General features: G+C 41.5%; 1 protein-coding gene across 1 annotated transcript in view; it reads right to left on the reverse strand.

The window, feature by feature from the left end:
• The window catches only part of KNTC1 (kinetochore associated 1), a 521,537-nt gene that overhangs the window by 461,559 nt on the left and 43,062 nt on the right, over positions 1 to 16,916 (reverse strand). Inside the window, exons 4-5 of the mRNA XM_073627545.1 lie at positions 15,744 to 15,859; positions 6,885 to 6,963 (exon numbers count right to left, since the gene is read on the reverse strand). Coding sequence (XP_073483646.1) covers positions 6,885 to 6,963; positions 15,744 to 15,859 — 195 coding nt within the window. The remainder of the gene's footprint in view (positions 1 to 6,884; positions 6,964 to 15,743; positions 15,860 to 16,916) is intronic.

Genomic DNA, 16,916 nt, shown 5'->3' on the forward strand with positions numbered 1-16,916 from the left:
ATACTGAATCAAGTTTGCATTTCATTCTAGTTACAAACCCATCTAGACAACAATGTACTAAACTTCTTTTAAAGGGGTTGTAAAGGCATTTTTTTTTTAAAACATGTTATACTTACCTTCACTGTGCAGCTCGTTTTGCACAGAGTGGCCCCGAACCTGGTCTTCTGGGGTCCCTTGGCGGCTGTTTCAGCTGCTCCCCGCAAGGACTCACCACCTTAATGCGAGCTCCCTCGCATGGTGGTTAGTTCTTGCGGGCGCGCTCCCGTGATACAGCCGGCGGCTATAGCCGCTCACTGTATCACTCAGCCCCGCCCCCTGCGCACCGCGTCATTGGATGTGATTGACAGCAGCGCAAGCCAATGGCTGCGCTGCTTTCAATCCATCCACTGTAGCCAATCAGCGGCCAGGCTTAGAAGCGAAGAGGATGTCGGGAGCGAGCGTGGGACTTTCGAGGGGTCAGGTAAGTAAAACGGGGGGGCTGGGGGCGGCGGTATTATCGGAAGTTTTTTCACCTTAATGCATAGAATGCATTAAGGTGAAAAAACGTTTACCTTTACAAACCCTTTAATACAAATAGACATGAACAAATGTAGTTAATCTGCATCTGTCAAAAACATCGTATTAGTGGGCGAACGAATGATGTTTACTACGAATAATTACTGTGCCTACGAACCTCAAACTTGCCATTTTAAACTGTACAACAGTAAAGAAAAGCACATGGAGCAGCATGCAAGTAAAAAAAAAAAAAATAATAATAATAATAATAATAATAATAATAATAATAATAACACAGGACAAATACTTACTTTTTTAGAAGCACTTTCCTGATCTTTTAATACTGATTGTGCTCCCTCAATTTAAGGTCTGACCAACGTTTCCTCAATTGCTCCTTGGCTCGTCGTACCCCAAAATACCTGTGCAGACTTTTCACAACTTTAGTCATGATCTTGGCTTTTCTCACGTTAGGGTTGCTGTACGGTCCATACTTCCCATCACAGTCAGCCCTCTTTAAGATGTCCACCATCTCCCCCATCTCTACAAAGGAAATATTTGAGGCCTTATATCTCCTCCAGGATCGGGATGTTTCTGGCTCCAGGCTTTCGTCATTGCTGCTATTATCACGCACCTGCTGTCTCTCCGCCATGTGCTCTCCCACTGCGCCGAAAGAGAAGGGGCGGGGAATACACTAGAAAGAAGGTCAGGGGTGGAGTTTCACGCATGCACGGTGTATATAAAGCATAAACACGCGTGCGTTGTACGTACGATCTGTGAGCGGAGGACAGAGTAGCGTAAGCGCCGATCGTGCAAACAAAAGGAACAATTTTAACTCGGGGCATCAATGGTTAGTGGCCTATACTGTTTATAAATTGAGGCCTATATTGGGACAAGATTAGGAGAATTTAGCCTGACATTAGGGTTTCTTTTGTGTTGTGTCTTGCAGATAAAATGAATAAATTTAAATGACCATGACTTCCTCCCCAACTTCATTGATAAGTACAGAGAGCTGCCCTGTCTGTGGCAAGTGAAACATCAATTTTATAACAACAAATTAAGAGGAAGGTAGCGCTTGATCAACTGTTGGAATTGGTGAAGCCGACGATTCCCACGGCAGACATCACCTATTTGAAGTGCAAAATTGGTGGCCTGAGGATCACATATAATAGGAAGCACAAAAAGGTCCAGGATCCCATGAGATCAGGAGCAGCAGCAGATGACATTTATGTCCCCAGGCTCTGGTACTACGACAGACTGCGGTTTTTGTCAGACCAGAGTGAACCCAGGCAATCACTCTCAACCCTTCCTTCCACACTTCCTTCCACTCTTCCTTCCACCTCAGCTGAGGCTTCCAGCGTACAACCTAGGCCTTCCACCCAGCAAGATGTGGAGGAGACCAGCTTGAGCCAGGTAAAGCATTGTTCAACATATTTCTTGTCAAAAAATTAATGACGTTAACTAGATGTTATTATTGATCACCAATTTCTGATCTAACAAAGTGGTTTACATATCAATAGACAGTAGTAGCCAAAAATGATTGGGACAAGAATGAAAAATGCTGGGGTCAGAATGATAGTCTTTTCTATTTGTTAACATTCAATTTGCAACAGTCATGCGCTCAAAATTGTGTGCGATTGATGACCAAAAAACTAAAACTATGTCCCATTTTCATACACAGGAAATTCTCAGCCAGGAGGTGGCCGTGGAAAGTGGCAGCCAGGAGGTGGCCGTGCCCAGTAGCCTGACTGAATCGCAGGTTGCTCCCCTCCGCCTTCCAACAAAAAGGACCAGGAAGGTGGGGAACGTGGAGGAGTCAGTGACTGCTTTGATTTGGCAGGCTACTGCAGTCCTCACAACCACCCCTAGTGTCCACGAGGCCTTTGGGTGTATGACGGACAGTAAAATGCCCAGTAGCCTGACTGAATCGCAGGTTGCTCCCCTCCGCCTTCCAACAAAAAGGACCAGGAAGGTGGGGAACGTGGAGGAGTCAGCAACTGCTTTGATTTGGCAGGCTACTGCGGTCCTCACAACCACCCCTAGTGTCCACGAGGCCTTTGGGTGTATGACGGACAGTAAAATGCAAGTAATGGAGGAGGGCCAACGCCTCATCTGTGAGGAGGTTATACTGCAGGCCCTAATAAGGGGGTGAGGAGCCAACTCACCAATAAAAGTCACATTGGACCATATGACTCCTCCACAACCTCCAGTAACACCTCCAACATCACAGCCTGAAAGGAAGCGTGCAAGGAAGTTTTGAGTGATGGCCTGGGTTTGGTGTGGTCTGGCAAAAGACGCAGACTGTTGTAAGAACACAGCCTGGGGACATATATGTCATCTGCTGCTGCTCCCGATCTCTCGAAGTCCTGGACCGGATTTGTGCTCTCTATTAAATGGACTCCTCAGGCTACCAATTTTGCCTGTCAAATTGATGTCTGCCCTGGGGTACAAAGGCTTCACCAATTTCAACTGTTTCTCCAGCATTGCCTTCCTCTTTAGTTTGTTGTGACCCCTAATACATTTATATTTTTTGTTTTAACAAATACTTGGCTATGTGTTTTACTTCAAAAAGGACAGTTTGTTTGTGAGTAGGCAGGTACATTTCAAAAATACAATGTCAAATTAACAAGAGACACCAACACCAACCAACGTTTTTGATGTTAAAAAATACAAGATAATAATGCTGTTGTAGTAACTTGACACACAAAAAACAACAAAAAATATTATGGAGATCATTCTAAAAAAAAAAAAATCAGGAGATCTTGAGAAAAAAAAAAAAAAAAAGGATTATTCTGGCGATCTTGTGAAAAAAACAAAAAACAAAAAAAACAAAGATTATTCAGGAGATCACGAGAAAAAATAAGAAATCAGTTTGTCAGAACTCTGTGTGAATATCAGCAACAAAGCAACTTCATTATTCTAGCATTATAAAGAAGAGAATGCGCTGCATTGAAAGATTTAAAAATTTGCAGCGTGACGTGTGCTATCTCCATTACAAACGCTAGTTTTACAAGACCAAGCACTTCCGTCTTGAACTTGATTCAGAGCATGCGTGGAATTTTGTGCATCGGATTTGTGTACACGCGCTCGGAATTTCAGCCAACAGCGTTTTTTGTCTGAAAATTTGAGAACCTGCTCTCAAACATTTGTGTGTGGAAATTCCAACAGCAAAAGTCCGATGGAGCATACACACGGTCGGACTTTCCAACAACAAGCTCACATCGAACATTTCCCATCGGAAATTCCGACCGTGTGTACGAGGCATTATTGTTTTTAATGATTATAAATTCCTTTTTATATAAACATACTGCACAATGATAATCATTAAATCTTTTTGAAATATCTACATTGGGCATTGAGAAACGTCTAGTGATAAACTGACTGGAGAGACGCCAGGATAGTGGAGTGATTATCCCTATATGAACCAAAGGCAATACTTTTTCTAGGCTCTGGTGAGTGACCAATCTAGAAGGTGGTGGTGGCACAAGAACTGGTGAAAAGTCATGGCTATACAGCACGAATGAAATTTGAAGCACAAGAGCACTTCTTATATATCGGAGATTTAAAACATATGGATGTGATTTTCAAGCGTGATCCTTGTTTCACTGTATGAACTTTGGCATTTTTTCTATTATATTACACTATTTAATATACTTTTATATATTTTTTTATTTTTAATGTTGGCACATGGTAGTCTAACGGTAGTAGGTTGAAAAACACAACGCATCAGTGGTAACAATAATATTATTTTATATATATATATATATATATATATATATATATATATATATATATATATATATATATATATATATATATATACACATATATATATATATATATATATATATACACACACACACACATTTATGGATTAGCGCAGTCACACTAATTTTGGACAAAGAGTACCTGGGAGTAGTATTAAAACACCTCAGAAGGGAGACCCTTTAATAGGGCTCACTAAGCCCCTGTGCAACAATCCTGCTAAGCACCTTTAGCCTGCCAAGCAACACCTGGCTCACGTGACCCAGGTAAGGAAAAATGAACTACTGCAACAGAAGTGTCTGTTCAGAGCCTGCTCTGTGTCCCACAGCTGCCTTCTGGAAGCACCACATGCTTGGCCTGCACAGCTTAAATAAGCTGGGTGTGCGCTGGAACATTCTGTGCATATGTGCGCGGTCCCGGCGAATGGGCGTGACTGTATTCGCGTACAACGAGAATATTTGTGCGTCTAGATAAAGGCTACTGCGCATGTGCGGCGAAGCCACGTGCGTCATGGCCGCCAAACTGCTGAGCACAGCGGCGCACTTGCGCCATGGTGAACCAAGGCAAAATTGCTTACCGTCATGCGCTCTCATACAGGTAAAAAACAGCCAGACACAACCAAAAAAGGTACACTTTGCAAACACCCACTGCTAGCCCAGAACTCCCCCGTATGGTCACCGCACACAGGTGTCCAGCTTTTAGCTAGCTTGACTGATTGTTACAATCACTGGGACACCCAACAATAATAATATAAAGGGGTTTCACTTACCCGTCCAGGCGCAGGGACACTTAGAAACTAAGGGCCCAATCTTCACCCTTCACGGCAGGTTCCTGTCACTTGGACCTTCAAGAACTGGTCACCCTTTTCATGTTTAGGGTCCACTCCCTTGGACCTGTACAGCACCCTGAAGGAAATGCCTTAGCGCTGTAGTGTCCAGGATTTCCACTCCGCAGGGTCCAGCACCCTGAGGCCACATTTCAGGCAAAACCTTGCAGGATCTTGAGTCTTCTTTGCGAGGCTCGGGTACCATTTATCTACGCATAAAAGCCTGTCAAATGGATCCAATCGGTCAATCCCTTGATTCATTTTGGAACCATTTGTGGGACTAGAGACCTGGAGCTCAGAGAGCTCAAACTGTGCCATTCACCTTGAAAACACTGGTCAAAAATTAAAGTACTTCCTGTAAGGGAGGGGTTATATAGAGGATCACTTCCTGCCTTTGGTCTACCAGTGTCCATTCACCTGATGATGAAGTATAACCCAGCAGGTAATGAATATTAGCCAGACTCTGTGTCCAAAGAAAAACACCACAGGTGGCAGTATTGAAGCAGATTGAAGGACCGAGTTAAGGCTCTAGTTATCATTGTGCAGTTTCAGTTCATTGATGGGGAGTGCTTGGAAGATGTCCATCGCTGCACCTACGTACACAGCATACCCAAACTAAAAGCATGAGGTGTAGGAGATCACCAAGCTAAACCCAGCATAACATCTGGGATGAGGAATGCACAGAGCCATTTTCCAAGCAGGAAATTCCTCAAGAAAACACAAAGAGGCTAAAAGGGCTGTACACACAGGCCGAATATCGAGCGGTATCAGCTGGTTCAAAAGATTTTGGCTGACATTCGGCCGTACGGCAGCAGGTCTGAAAGAAGCCATACATTTGAAGGGGCATGGCTAAAAAAGATCTGCCAGTTGGCATCCGATCAGTGCTCTAAGGCGCCCCCCCTGGCAGGGGGACTATCGCACGACTGGCACGGCATTCCCCATGTCAGAACACAATAGCTCAGCGGAGAGATTGCTGTACTAACATAGGGTTGTTAGTACAGGATCTCCTACCAAGCTCTGCAGTTGTTTTTCATTTAGCCCACTGATAGTGTCTACTAGGCTTAAGAGCTAAGATAAGACCAGAAGATGCCTGCATTATAATCCCTCTGCTGGTTTACCATGTAGAGGCATCATTTTAATCACTATGGGCAATACCTTGAGATGCTTAAATCCCATTACATGGGACTATGTCAATGCACCAATTTCCTACTCAAAAGTGCATTAACAAAAAACTTTATACTGTTTGTGTTTGGAAGCACACCCTGGATTGCAAAGTTACTTAAAACTACTGTCCATCTGACCAAGCCAGTACATTGTGGATTATGGATCAATACAGATAGTACACAGTTGGTGCATTTAATTTTAGCTTGTTTCTAGGATTTAAGCATTGTTCCATATTACCAGTATTATTTGATGATTCAAGGTAGAAAGGCCTTCAATGGGGGTTTAAAATATAGATATGTATGGTGTGTTTCCTTTAAGATTTATTTTTGCCACACATAGGTCTCATACCTTTATAGTTTGTAAGTGTTTTTATCGTTGTAATGTATATGTGATGTTTGTCCTTCGGGTTCCCCATCCCATTTACCTATACAGTTAGAGCCAGTGGATATCTTTTTTTCAATATATGCCAATATAATACATTTGTTACATATTAGATCATATATCCTTAAAATTTCTTTACAACAAAAAACTCTTTTCTATTTTTAAATTTCAAACTAAACATGGACATTTGAAAATGACAGTAATAAATTATAAACATTAGTAGCAAATATTCTACAATAAGCCAAAATATAGCAACCTTCATCTGAAGTATCTTTTTCTATAAGTAATTTTTTAAAGGTTTCTCCACCATCTTTTACACAGCTTGATGCCATAGCCTAAACAAGAATAGAAAAAAAAATTAGGGAAAAAACCAGATGGATGTCACCATTATTTATAAACACTGTTTGGAAAAACAAAAAAGTAATAAATAAATATATACAGTGAGGACGGAAAGTATTCAGACCCCCTTAAATTTTTCACTCTGTTATATTGCAGCCATTTGCTTAAATCATTTAAGTTCATTTTTTTTCCTCATTAATGTAAACACAGCACCCCATATTGACAGAAAAACACAGAATTGTTGACATTTTTGCAGATTTATTAAAAAAGAAAAACTGAAATATCAAATGGTCCTAAGTATTCAGACCCTTTCCTGTGACACTCATATTTAACTCAGGTGCTGTCCATTTCTTCTGATCATCCTTGAGATGGTTCTACGCCTTCATTTGAGTCCAGCTGTGTTTGATTATACTGACTGGACTTGAATAGGAAAGTCACACACCTGTCTATATAAGACCTTACAGCTTACAGTGCATGTCAGAGCAAATGAGAATCATGAGGTCAAAGGAACTGCCTGAAGAGACAGAATTGTGGCAAAGCACAGATCTGGCCAAGGTTACAAAAAAAAAATTTCTGCTGCACTTAAGGTTCCTAAGAGCACAGTGGCCTCCATAATCCTTAAATGGAAGACGTTTGGGACGACCAGAACCCTTCCTAGAGCTGGCCGTCCGGCAAAACTGAGCTATTGGGGGAGAAGAGCCTTGGTGAGAGAGGTAAAGAAGAACCCAAAGATCACTGTGACTGAGCTCCAGAGATGCAGTCGGGAGATGGGAGAAAGTTGTAGAAAGTCAACCATCACTGCAGCCCTCCTCCAGTCGGGGCTTTATGGCAGAGTGGCCCAACGGAAGCCTCTCCTCAGTGCAAGACACATGAAAGCCTGCATGGAGTTTGCTAAAAAAAACACCTGAAGGACTCCAAGATGGTGAGAAACAAGATTCTCTGGTCTGATGAGACCAATATAGAACTTTTTGGCCTTTATGCTAAGCGGTATGTGTGGAGAAAAGCAGGCACTGCATATCATCTGTCCAATACAGTCCCAAGAGTGAAGCTTGGTGGTGGCAGCATCATGCTGTGGGGGTGTTTTTTAGCTGCAGGGACAGGATGACTGGTTGCAATGGAGGGAAAGATGAATGCGGCCAAGTACAGGGATATCCTGGACGAAAACCTTCTCCAGAGTGCTCAGGACCTCAGACTGGGCCAAAGGTTTACCTTCCAACAAGACAATGACCCTAAGCACACAGCTAAAATAATGGAGTGGCTTCACAACAACTCCGTGACTATTCTTGAATGGCCCAGCCAGAGCCCTGACTTAAACCCAATTGAGCATCTCTGGAGAGACCTAAAAATGGCTGTCCACCAACGTTTACCATCCAACCTGACAGAACTGGACAGGATCTGCAAGGAGGAAATGACAGAGGATCCCCAAATCCAGGTGTGAAAAACTTCTTGCATCTTTCCCAAAAAGACTCATGGCTGTATTAGATCAAAAGGGTGCTTCTACTAAATACTGAGTAAAGGGTCTGAGTACTTAGGACCATGTAATATTTCAGTTTTTCTTTTTTAATAAATCTGCAAAAATGTCAACAATTCTGTGTTTTTCTGTCAATATGGGGTGCTGTGTGTACATTAATGAGGAAAAAAAATGAACTTAAATTATTTTAGCAAATTGCTGCAATATAACAAAGAATGAAAAATGTAAGGGGGTCTGAATACTTTCCGTCCCCACTGTGTGTGTGTGTGTATATATATATATATATATATATATATATATATATATATATATATACTGTGTATATAAATATTTACAACACACAATGTGTATGTACAATATATATTATATATATATATGTGGATCTCCATTTATACACACCTATACATAACATTTAACTGCATAGAGCAAATCAGGAGACATTTCACTCTGCAGTGACCAGCACTGCTGCAATGCACACTTTAAGCTGCTCCAATCTACAGACTTGCACAGTAAATTTGGTAAGGGAACTTTCAGTGCCAAAAGACCTGTACATTTCAGTACAAGACCATTTGTCTCCCAAAAATCCCAGATTCCCAAGACTGATTATCAACAAAAAATCAGCAATTAATTCAGACCTAGGCAAATCTTAATATTTATTACAGATTTTTCTCAATAGCTCCGACAAATTACACAGTGCTTTACATATATTGTACAATTATTGTGCCATTAGGGAGCTTACAGTCCAAGGTCCCTACCTCACATGCATACATACACATACTAGGGACAATTTTAGAGTCAGTTAACCTACCAGCATCATCGTTGGAGAGTGGGAGGAAGTTAAAGTACCTGGAGAAAACCCACGCAAACACAGGCGGAACATTCAAACTCCATGCACCTAATGCTGCAAGGCAGAACGCTAACCACAAAGCCACTGTGTTTACCAAAAAGAATTGGCTTCATAGTTAAGATCTAGCGCGTTGATCTGCTACATGCAGTTATCTCCTATGTTCTCAGGTATACAATATACACTGCATATAGTGTTGGGTGGAGAAACAGGGTAGAGAGCCGAGTGTTGGGATGGGGGGGTACCTACATAGAACAAAAATACAAGGAGATTTTTTTGTGGGATTTTAGCGGTGCCATAAACAAGATAAAACCAAAAAAGTTCTTGTAAAAATAACAACACTTTTTTTAATACATCATTAAAAATTAGTTTGGCATAAAAAAATAGCAGATTACTATTTTATCGGGTCACAGAAGATATTTTCAAACTTTGAAAATATCTTCTGTGACCTGATAAAATAATAATTGTACACAGCGGGAGCCTGTCAGCAAGTCCCAGTCAATGATTGGCTCTGTGCAATCACAGCCCAGAACTCTGTGTTGATAAAGAACACAGAGCTCTGTTTCTTATCACTCTAAAGCAAGGATGTGAAACAGAGATCTAACAGTAAAAGTAGCACACTTTGCACATAGTTAGGCACACATTTAACACACTTGATCACCCTAGATGTTAACCCCTTCCCAGTCAGTGTAATTAGTACAGTGACACTGTATAGTATTATCACTGATCATTGTACTAAGGCGACTGGTGAGTTCAGCGTCAGTTAGTCAGTCCCAGCCAGTGTCAGAATGCAGTGCCATGATAAGTCGCCTATCGCCACAAATAGTAGTACAAAAAAAAAAAAAAGAAGTTTAAAAAACCAGTATAATACATATACACACACACACACACACACACACACTTGATTTTGTAGATGCTATAAAACTTTCACACAAACCAGTCAATATACACTTGTTAGGATTATTACCAAAGACACATAAATATAGCAGAATATAAGAATATATTTTGCCAAAATTTATGAAGAAATGTATTTTTAATTGAATAGGTTTTTTAGCAGAAAGTAAACATTTTCGATCTTTTTTCATTTATATAAAAAAAAAAAAAAAAAAAAAAAAAACAGCGGTGATCAAATACCACCAAGAGAAAGCTCTATTTTGTGTGAAAAAAAATATATAAAATTAGTTTGGGTACAGTGCTGCATGACCACACAATTACCAGTTAAAATAGCGCAGTGCGGAAAAGCAAAAAATGGCCTGATCGTGAGGGGGCAAAATCTTCTAGAGCGCAAGTGGTTTTTTAACCACTTGCCGACTAGCCGCCGCAGTTGTACTGCAGCAGAATGGCACAGCTGGGCGAATTATGTTACGTCGCTTCGCCCTGTGACCACTAGGGGCGCGTGCCCGCTGCTCGCCCGCAGAGGCGATGCAAGTGCCCGGTCAAGATCACTGCTGGACTCCCGCGATCGCTGCTGACACACGGAGAACTGGGATCAGTGTGTGTAAACACACACTTTCCGGTTCTCTGAGGGGAGAAAAGACAGTTTGTTCATACAGAGTATGAACAGTGATCTGTCACCCTACACAGGCCCCCCCCCCCCCCCCTTCAGTTAGAACACACACTAGGGAACACAATTAACCGCTTGATCGCCCCCTAGTGTTAACGCCTTCCCTGCCAGTGACATTTTTATAGCACTGATCGCTGTATAAATGCCAATGGTCCCAAAAATGTGTCAAAATTGTCCGATGTGTCCACCATAATGTTGCGGTCCAGATAAATTTAAAAAAAAAAAAAAAAAAAAAAAAAAAAAAAAAATCGCAGATAGCCATTACTAGTAAAAAAAAAAAAAAAAAAATGAATAAAAATGCAATAAAACTATATCCCCTATTTTGTAGACACTATAACTTTTGCACAAACCAATCAATACACGCTTATTGCGATTTTTTTTTTTTACTAAAAATATGTAGAAGAATACATATCGGCCTAAACTGAGGACATTTTTGGGGGATATTTATTATAGCAAAAAATATTGCATTTTTTTCAAAACTGTTGCTCCTTTTTGTTTATAGTGCAAAAAAAAAAAAAAAAAAACCGCAGAGGTGATCAAATGCCACCAGAAGAAAGCTCTATTTGTGGGGAAAAAGGATGTCAACTTTGTTTGGGTGCAACGTCGCACAACCGCACAATTGTCAGTTAAAGCGATGCAGTGCCGAATCACAAAAAGTGCTCTGGTCAGGAAGGGGGTAAAATCTTCCAGGACTGAAGCGGTTAACCGTGTTAAGAACCTCCCACTGTTTGCATAATTTGGCAACATTCATCATGCGGCACAGCACATGCAGGTTTTCACCGGGGGGGAGGAGGAGGGTTTAGCAAGAGGATATTAAGCTCTTGCATCTAGCTTCTGAGAAAAAAAAAAGCCCTGTGTGTAATATATATATATATATATATATATATATATATATATATATATATATATATATATATATATAATATATCTCCAGTATCTCACAAAAGTGAGTACACCCCTCACATTTTTGTAAATATTTTATTATATCTTTTCATGTGACAACACTGAAGAAATTACACTTTGCTACAACGTAAAGTAGTGAGTGTACAGCTGGTTAAACCCCTTCTCGACCAGCCACCGCAGTTATACTGTGGCAGGATGGCACTTCTGCGCATAGCTGTACATCAGCTCTTTAAGACGCTGTAGCAGGTGCGCCTGCAGCTTGTCCCCGGAGCCGACGTGCATGCCTGAAGCAGAGCATAAGCCCCTCCCTTCGGAGACTGGGCCGCAGGGCAGTATTCCAACATGAGTACGACCCCAAAACACACCTCCAAGACAACCACTGCCTTGCTAAAGAAGCTCAGGGTAAAAGGTGATGGACTGGCCAAGCATGTCTCCAGACCTAAACCCTATTGAGCATCTGTGGGGCATCCTCAAAACGGAAGGTGGAGAAGCACAAAGTTTCTAACATTCACCACCTCCATGATGTCATCATGTAGGAGTGGAAGAGGACTCCAGTGGCAACCTGTGAAGCTCTGGTGAACTCCATGCACAAGAGGGTTAAGGCAGTGCTGGAAAATAATGGCGGCCACACAAAATAATTGACACTTTGGGCTCAATTTGGACATTTTCAATTAGGGGTGGTACTCACTTTTGTTGCCAGTGGTTTAGACATTAATGGCTGTGTTTTGAGTTATTTTGAGGGGACAGCAAATTTACACTGTTATACAAGCTGTACACTCACTACTTTACATTGTAGCAAAGTGTAATTTCTTCAGTGTTGTAACTTGAAAAGATATAATTAAATATTTACAAAAATGTGAGGGGTGTACTCACTTTTGTGAGATAGATATATATATAGATATACACACACACACACACACACACACACACACACACACATAATATATATCCTCCCCATGTTGATGAGGACAAGGGCCTCTGGCCGTTGGTTGTCTGGGTCTGCGGGCGGGGACTTATCGGAATCCGGGAGCCCCCTCTATTAAGGTGGCCCCCAGATCCCGGCCCCCCACCCTATGTGAATGAGTATGGGGCACATCGTACCCCTACCCATTCACCTAGGGAAAAAAGTGTCAATAAAAAAAAATTTAAAAAAACGCACTACACAGGTTTTTATAGTAATTTATTAGACAGCACCGGGGGTCTTCTTCCGACTTCGCCACTCTCTCCAGCCTCTTCTCCCGATGTCTGGCCTCTTCTTCCAGTGTTCGGTTCTTCTGCCGGCTCCTCCGCTATCTTCTGCCGCTCTTTTGCTAGCGGTGGCCCGGACTTTTGCGTCGTCTTCTTCCCTCTTCTCTTCTTCTGATGTTGACGCGACACTCTCTCCCGCTGTAATGCTGTCTAAGCGCTCCGTAATGACTTATATAGGCAGTGACCCCGCCCCCTTATGACGTCACAGTCCCGGAACATGCTGGGACTGTGACGTCATAAGTGGGCATGGTCATGTCATCCGAGGTCGAACACCGGGAGAAGAGGCCGGAGAGCGGGAGAAGAACAGGACACCGGGGAGAAGAGGCCGGAGAGAGCAGCAAAGTCGGAAGACCCCCGGAGCTGTCTAATAAATTACTATAAAAAACTGTGTAGTGTGTTTTTTTTTATTGACACTTTTTTCCCTAGGTGAATGGGTAGGGGTATGATGTACCCCATACTCATTCACATAGGGTGGGGGGCCGGGATCTGGGGTCCACCTTATTGAAGGGGGCGCCCGGATTCCAATAAGACCCCGACAACCAATGGCCAGGGTTGTCGGGAAGAGGCCCTTGTCCTCATCAACATGGGCGCCCCCCTCCCCCAAAGCACCCACCCCCCCATGTTGAGGGCATGCGTCCTTGTACGGTTCAGGAGGGGGGGCACTAGCTCATCCCCACACCCTTTCCTGACCGGCCAGGCTGCGTGCTCGCATAGGGGTCTGGTATGGATTTTGGGGGGACCCCACACCGTTTTTTCGTGGGTAGTGGGTTCCCTTATAATCCATACCAGACCTAAGGGCCCGATATGCCACCCAGAGGGGAATCCCTTCTCACGCTCGCCGCAATAGGAAAATGTGTTTTTCCTATTGCAGCCAGCACGAGATGTACAGTACCCTGACGCCGAGAACCATTCTCGCAGCTGCGTACTGTAGTTTGTACAAAGTCCGACGGCTTTGTGTACACACGATCGGACTTTGCTCCATCGGACTTTTGTTGCCGGAAAGTTTGTCCGTTCACACAGCCAACAAAAGACCGATGAAAACTAAAAAAGTTTGTCCGATGGAGCGTACACACGGACGGGTGTTGCTCCAAAACAGCTAATTTGCATGTTTGTTGTCAAAAAGTCCGATCATGTGTATGGGCCTTAAGAGAAAAGAAGAGCTCTATGCTGCAACCCTCTCCATTTGTATCTCTGCTGGTTTGCTGGGAATTCACCAGGTTAAATGCATGGAACATTTAAGTTATACTGTTTTGGTACTTGCCTGCCCACTAGAGCTGCACGATTCTGGCCAAAATGGGAATCACAATTTTTTTGCTTGGAATAAAAAGATCACGATTCTCTCATGATTCTCACAACGTAAAATCTCTCACATTATACAAAAAAATTGGGCTAACTTTACTGTTTTTTTTTTTTTTTTATTATTCTTCATTAAAGTAATTTTTTTCCCAAAAAATTGCATTTGAAAGACCGCTGCGCAAATACAGTGTGACATAAAATATTTTATTTTATTATCTAGGGTCTCTACTAATATATATATATATATATATATATAATATGTTTGGGGCTCTAAGTAATTTTCAAGCAAAAAAAAAAAAAGATTTTAACTTGAAACGTTGAAACGTACAAATGTCAGGAAAAGGTTTAGTGTAAACTTTCTTCATTTACACACAAGTCTATTCCACTGACAAATTGTTACAATGTTTACACTAATTAGATCCTCTGCTAAAGAACGTTATGATTCTTGGCAGACTGCCCGTTTTTTTTCTTCCTTTCTTTTGAAGGCTGTAGTTTCAGAAGAGAAGAGAGAATTCTTTGCATAGAAAAAAATCGTGAAACACTTTTGTCAAGATCGCAACAGGGGATAAAAAAATCACGATAACGATTCTTGATGATTAATTGTGCAGCTCTACTGGCCACCTGTCGCTCCTGCATGCGCACATGCGTGTAAATATATTTTGTGACAGTGGTGCGCCTCGTCACAGTGTCAGACGGGTTAGATGTCCCCCAGGGTTCTCACTTATGCAAAGAATCCAACACAAAGACAAGCCTATGCAGCTCCAGGTGAGAGTTATCCTTCCCCCAACAATTAGGTGCAGGTCCAGTCCACGGTCTGGATAGATAGCCAAAGAAACATGTGAAAGTTGACTGCACTCCAAAGTATAGAGGAATAAAATTGTAGCCTTAATGCAAATTTAAATCCATAAAGATGACATCGATACAGGCACAGCAGAGATTATTAATGTCTGCTGTGTCTGTATCGGTCATCTTTATGGATTTAAATTTGCAATAAAGCTACAATTTTATTCCTATATACTTTGGAGTGCGGTCAACTTTCACATGTTTCTTTGGTTCTCACTTATGCAGCTTGAGGAGCTTTGAGGGGTCTTGAGTGGAGAAAAAAATGGGTTGGGCAGCTTTCTCCAGGATTAGTTACTCCAGGATTGGGTCCACTGGAATGAGCATACTGATTTGGCCAGAATACTCAAAAAGTTCTAACACCTTCCCCTTCACCAATCCAAATATTTTCTTCTACCATGAAAATATATATAAAAAAAATAAATAAATATATTAATAAGGGCACCAATTCAATGAACAGAAAAAGGATTATAATTACATTAACCAAAAACAATATAATTGAAAAACTTGTTTTTTTTTTTATTTTGAAAGTTTAACATTTACTTTAATTTTACTATTAGAAATCTTTCCATTAACCCCTGAAACCAAAATGTAGACTGAACAAATTTACCTTCGTAATCAAGATCTGTCTAGATATCACATGAATAAGATGAACATTGCCATTTCTCTCTCCAACCAACAGAAACTGTCCTTCATGACAAACGCCCACAACATCTACTTCTGTATCTGTAAAAATAAAATAACAAAAGTGGATTTTTTTTCTTGTCTTCAAATTTTAGTTTAAAATATACAGTGTAACTGCACTGAAGATGTAGTTAGACTTTTATGAAGGCTGGAAGGAAAGATGTGAACATGAGGTTTTCTTGGATTGTCTGTTAAAGAAGATGGGATACAAACACTAGATACATTATTTGTAATGGTCTGCTCTCCCATATCCAGCAGATTGTTGCTTCATGTAAAAAAAAGTCTTCCTTTCTTGCTGCCAGATGGTGCCCAGAGCAGCAATCTTCTGGTGCTGCAGACGTTAACAGCAGCAGCTGTGAATGTGAAGGATTTGTGCAACTCACCCACTCCTTTCTACTCCTATATTCACAGAACTAATCGTTATTGTCCCACAATGCAACTTCAGCTTTAAGCCTAGGTTCACACTGACAGCGGGAATTAAATCATGCGAGTTCAGCTGAACTTGCATGATTTCATTCCCGCATGTCTGTCCCAACTTCAGGGGCGATTTCAGAGACACCTGTGCAGAAACCCGCACAGATGTCTATTTAAATCGCACCCCGAAGTCGCCAAACGTAGTACAGAAACTACTTTTAGGAATCGGACGGTGCCATTGGCAATAGCAAAAGCACAAAAAAGTATTTGAAGCCAAGAAATTTGGGCAAACACTGATAATCATGATTACACATCAATCAAAAGATTATCATCAACTTTTACACTTTATCGTTCAATATTTTCATTAGGTTTCAAATTCAAGAAGAGAGTAGTAATATACAAATGCAAAAAGAAGATTGCATAAGTAGAAAAAAAATAATGAGGAGGATAAACAAATGTTAAATTCATATAGAGCAGGGGAAGTGAATTAAAATTCAAGGAGGTCCAGTAACTACAAAAAATTTTCGACCGAGGTACGAATCACAAGTCTGTGCCATGAAAGATTGTACATGTCTACTTTCCTTTTTTTGGCACAAGCCGCACTCTGACGCCTTTCTTACAGTTTCCTCCACACACACTGGTAATACCCTGTAAATTTAAATGTCCCCAATAGTGTTCCCCCTTA

Source organism: Aquarana catesbeiana, linkage group LG01 (genome assembly GCF_042186555.1).
Source record: "Aquarana catesbeiana isolate 2022-GZ linkage group LG01, ASM4218655v1, whole genome shotgun sequence".
In the NCBI taxonomy this organism is placed as follows: Eukaryota; Metazoa; Chordata; class Amphibia; order Anura; family Ranidae; genus Aquarana; species Aquarana catesbeiana.